Source organism: Elaeis guineensis, chromosome 2 (assembly GCF_000442705.2).
Source record: "Elaeis guineensis isolate ETL-2024a chromosome 2, EG11, whole genome shotgun sequence".
In the NCBI taxonomy this organism is placed as follows: Eukaryota; Viridiplantae; Streptophyta; class Magnoliopsida; order Arecales; family Arecaceae; genus Elaeis; species Elaeis guineensis.
In genome coordinates, this window is record NC_025994.2 from 105,656,349 (window position 1) to 105,659,561 (window position 3,213).

General features: G+C 49.2%; 1 protein-coding gene across 1 annotated transcript; it reads left to right on the forward strand.

The window, feature by feature from the left end:
• The first annotated feature begins 325 nt into the window (after positions 1–325).
• Positions 326–2,824, forward strand: LOC105046269 (high-affinity nitrate transporter 2.3-like). Its single transcript, XM_010924814.4, has 2 exons — positions 326–1,820; positions 2,135–2,824. Exons 1-2 carry the CDS (start codon positions 649–651, stop codon positions 2,502–2,504), a joined length of 1,542 nt encoding a protein of 513 aa, XP_010923116.1. The 5' UTR covers positions 326–648; the 3' UTR covers positions 2,505–2,824.
• Positions 2,825–3,213: the final 389 nt, after the last annotated feature.

Sequence of the window (3,213 nt, forward strand, 5' to 3'; positions counted from 1 at the left end):
TATGCCTGCTGCCCGTTACGTATATGAAAAAGAAACATTTGCTCCATTGTGAAACATCTTGCTCTCTGCAGTAAAATAGGATGGCTTCATGCCTCCCTTTTTACTCAAAAAAGATTCCTTAATTTTATAATGCAGGACCTTCATGATTCACTGATTCCACTTGCCTTGGATATGCGGAGGATTCCAAAGCAAGGCAAACTCTCTCTTTCTCTCTCAGCATTTAATATTAAACATGACTTCCCGCACTGGCTCCATGGCTTTTCACAACGGCGGGGAGAGATCCATAAAGTCAATGCCCCCCATCCACTTCTCCCCTCCCTCCTGAACTTGCTCTTTGTTTTCTCCCTTCCTCCTACCACACACAAAGAGTTCTCTATCGGACGCGGCACTTGATAATTCTCCAACAACTCCCCTCTAAAACCCTCGTCCTATACAGCAATGCTATATAGATAGCAGAGGAGACAATCTTTCCGAATCCTCTTCTTCCATTGAACTCGTACTCTTTTAATTTCTCAGGTATCTTCCCTTCTTTTTCACTACTTGACTCGAATTCACCTCTACTTCATCTCTTAATCTTTGCCTATTCTGATCTCGCTCACCACTTGAACCAAAACAAGAGAAGTAGAAGAAGGAAAAAGGAAAGAAGACATGGAGGAACAAAAGAAACCATCGTCCCTTCAAATCGAATCGGTGGTGGCTTCCGACACCAAGCGCTTCAAGGTGCCGGTCGACTCGGAGCACAAGGCGATGGTATTCTGGATCTTCTCCTTTGCAGCCCCACATATGCGTGCCTTCCACCTCTCTTGGTTCTCCTTCTTCTGCTGCTTCGTGTCGACGTTCGCGGCGCCGCCGCTCCTTCCGGTGATCCGCGACAACCTCGGTCTCACCAGGACCGACATCGGCAATGCCGGCATCGCCTCCGTGTCCGGCGCCGTCTTCGCCCGGCTCGCCATGGGCACCGCCTGCGACCTCGTCGGTCCCCGTCTCGCCTCCGCCTCCCTCATTTTCCTCACCACCCCCGCCGTCTATTGCACCTCCGTAATCAACTCTGCCTCCGCCTACTTGCTCGCTCGCTTCTTTACAGGCTTCTCCCTCGCCTCCTTCGTCTCCTGCCAATTCTGGATGAGCTCTATGTTCTCGGCTCCCAAGGTCGGAAGGGCCAACGGCGTCGCCGCCGGCTGGGGGAACCTCGGCGGAGGTGCCACCCAGCTCATCATGCCTCTCGTGTACGAGCTCATCCATAATGCGATTGGCAGCACCAAGTTCACCGCGTGGCGCATCGCCTTCTTCATCCCAGGGCTCATGCAGACTGCCGCCGGGATCGCGGTCCTGACCTTGGGCCAGGACTTGCCCGACGGCAACTACCAGAAGCTCGAAAAAGCTGGGGACAAGCACAAGGACAGCTTCTCTAAGGTTTTCCACCATGCGGTCACCAACTACAGGGCGTGGATCCTGGCATTGACATATGGGTATTGCTTCGGGGTGGAATTGACCATCGACAACATCATTGCCGAGTACTTCTACGACAGGTTCGATGTCAATCTCCGGAACGCAGGGATGATCGCCGCGAGCTTCGGGCTGGCGAACATTTTTTCGAGGCCGGCCGGGGGATTGTTCTCCGACCTCCTCTCCAGGAGGTTTGGAATGAGAGGGAGGCTGTGGGGCTTGTGGTTGGTGCAGAGCTTTGGTGGAGTTCTCTGCATCATACTGGGGCTCATGGACAACCTCGCTGCAGCCATCAGCGTCATGCTGCTCTTCTCAGTGTTCGTCCAGGCCGCTTGCGGACTCAGCTTCGGCATCGTCCCCTTCGTCTCCCGAAGGTATGCCACACCTTCCCCATCTCCATCTTCTGGGCTTGGACTATTTCACTGTTTGGTATCCTGAGCTGTTCTCTATGGGGACCGGAGGACATGCATCAGACTTCAACTAGATTTCTTAAACACAGAGTGTTCTTATACACAGTTCAACTACCAGATACAAATAGATCGATCAAAGCGAAGCACATAAAATCACATGCAGGTGTTAGATATTGATGGAATTCTCTGATCAAAAGATTTGGAGAAGAAGTACTTAACGTGGCTGCTCAAAATTCTAATAATCTCTGCTCATCACCAGTTTCCTACCTGTTTCGCAGGTCCCTGGGATTGATTTCTGGGATGACAGGAGGCGGTGGAAATGTTGGTGCAGTCTTAACGCAGCTTATATTCTTCAAAGGCTCCAGATACTCGACACAAAAAGGGATCGCTCTCATGGGTGTCATGACCCTGGCCTGCACCCTTCCGATCATGCTCATCTATTTCCCACAGTGGGGTGGAATGCTCGTAGGCCCGAGACCAAATGCCACAGAGGAAGATTACTACGCAGCTGAATGGAGTCAAAAGGAGAGAGACAGTGGCTGCCACTCAGCAAGCTTGAAATTCGCAGAGAATAGTGTGAGCGAAAGAGGAAAAAGAAGGGACCCTTCAACTACAGTCCCTGTGGATACAACACCTTCGCATGTTTGAGCTCTTCCTCCTGGCTCAAGAGTTTGACATTGGTAGCCAGCTCCATAGCCACACAAAAGACCTGTTGTGTGGGCTTCTATCCCTGTTATGCTGTCCATATTTTACATTTCAGCTAGTAGGTTGAGTTAGTCGAGAGAGTCAGTTGTCTCAAGAGAGTCTCATTTAATATCCCATTGCCACTGCTATAGTGTGTGTGTGCTTCACATATTGGCCCAGCCAATACCATGCTCTCTCCTTCTGTGCTTGTGTTTCTACAAGTTCCTTAATTTGGTGTAAAATATAAAGCAGAATATATTTGAGTCCTATTGTTTCTTTCATCTCTCACTATGATCCTGTTTCTCGAGCTTTCTGGTCTTGATGAGTTCTTTGCATCACATCAGGATAGAAAGGCACCTGAACTCATTAGCAAAAGGAGGCAAAGGCTGAAAGGTATGTCAGTGTTCAGATATAGAACTCTTCTAGCGGAAGATCCTTGAACATGCACCTGGATGACCTGCTTAGAAGATTAAGCAGCATCCTGAAAGTGACATACCTTCAGCTGTATCGACTACAAGGAAGGCTGTATAACAAAACAACTGAAGTATAACTTTGATCATTAAACAGTTCAGGAAGCATCATGATTAAGTCATAGATGATGAAGCCATTCCTATAGGAAAATAACAGTGCCAAGCAAATGGCCATACAATAACAATTATCAATTACGGTACCT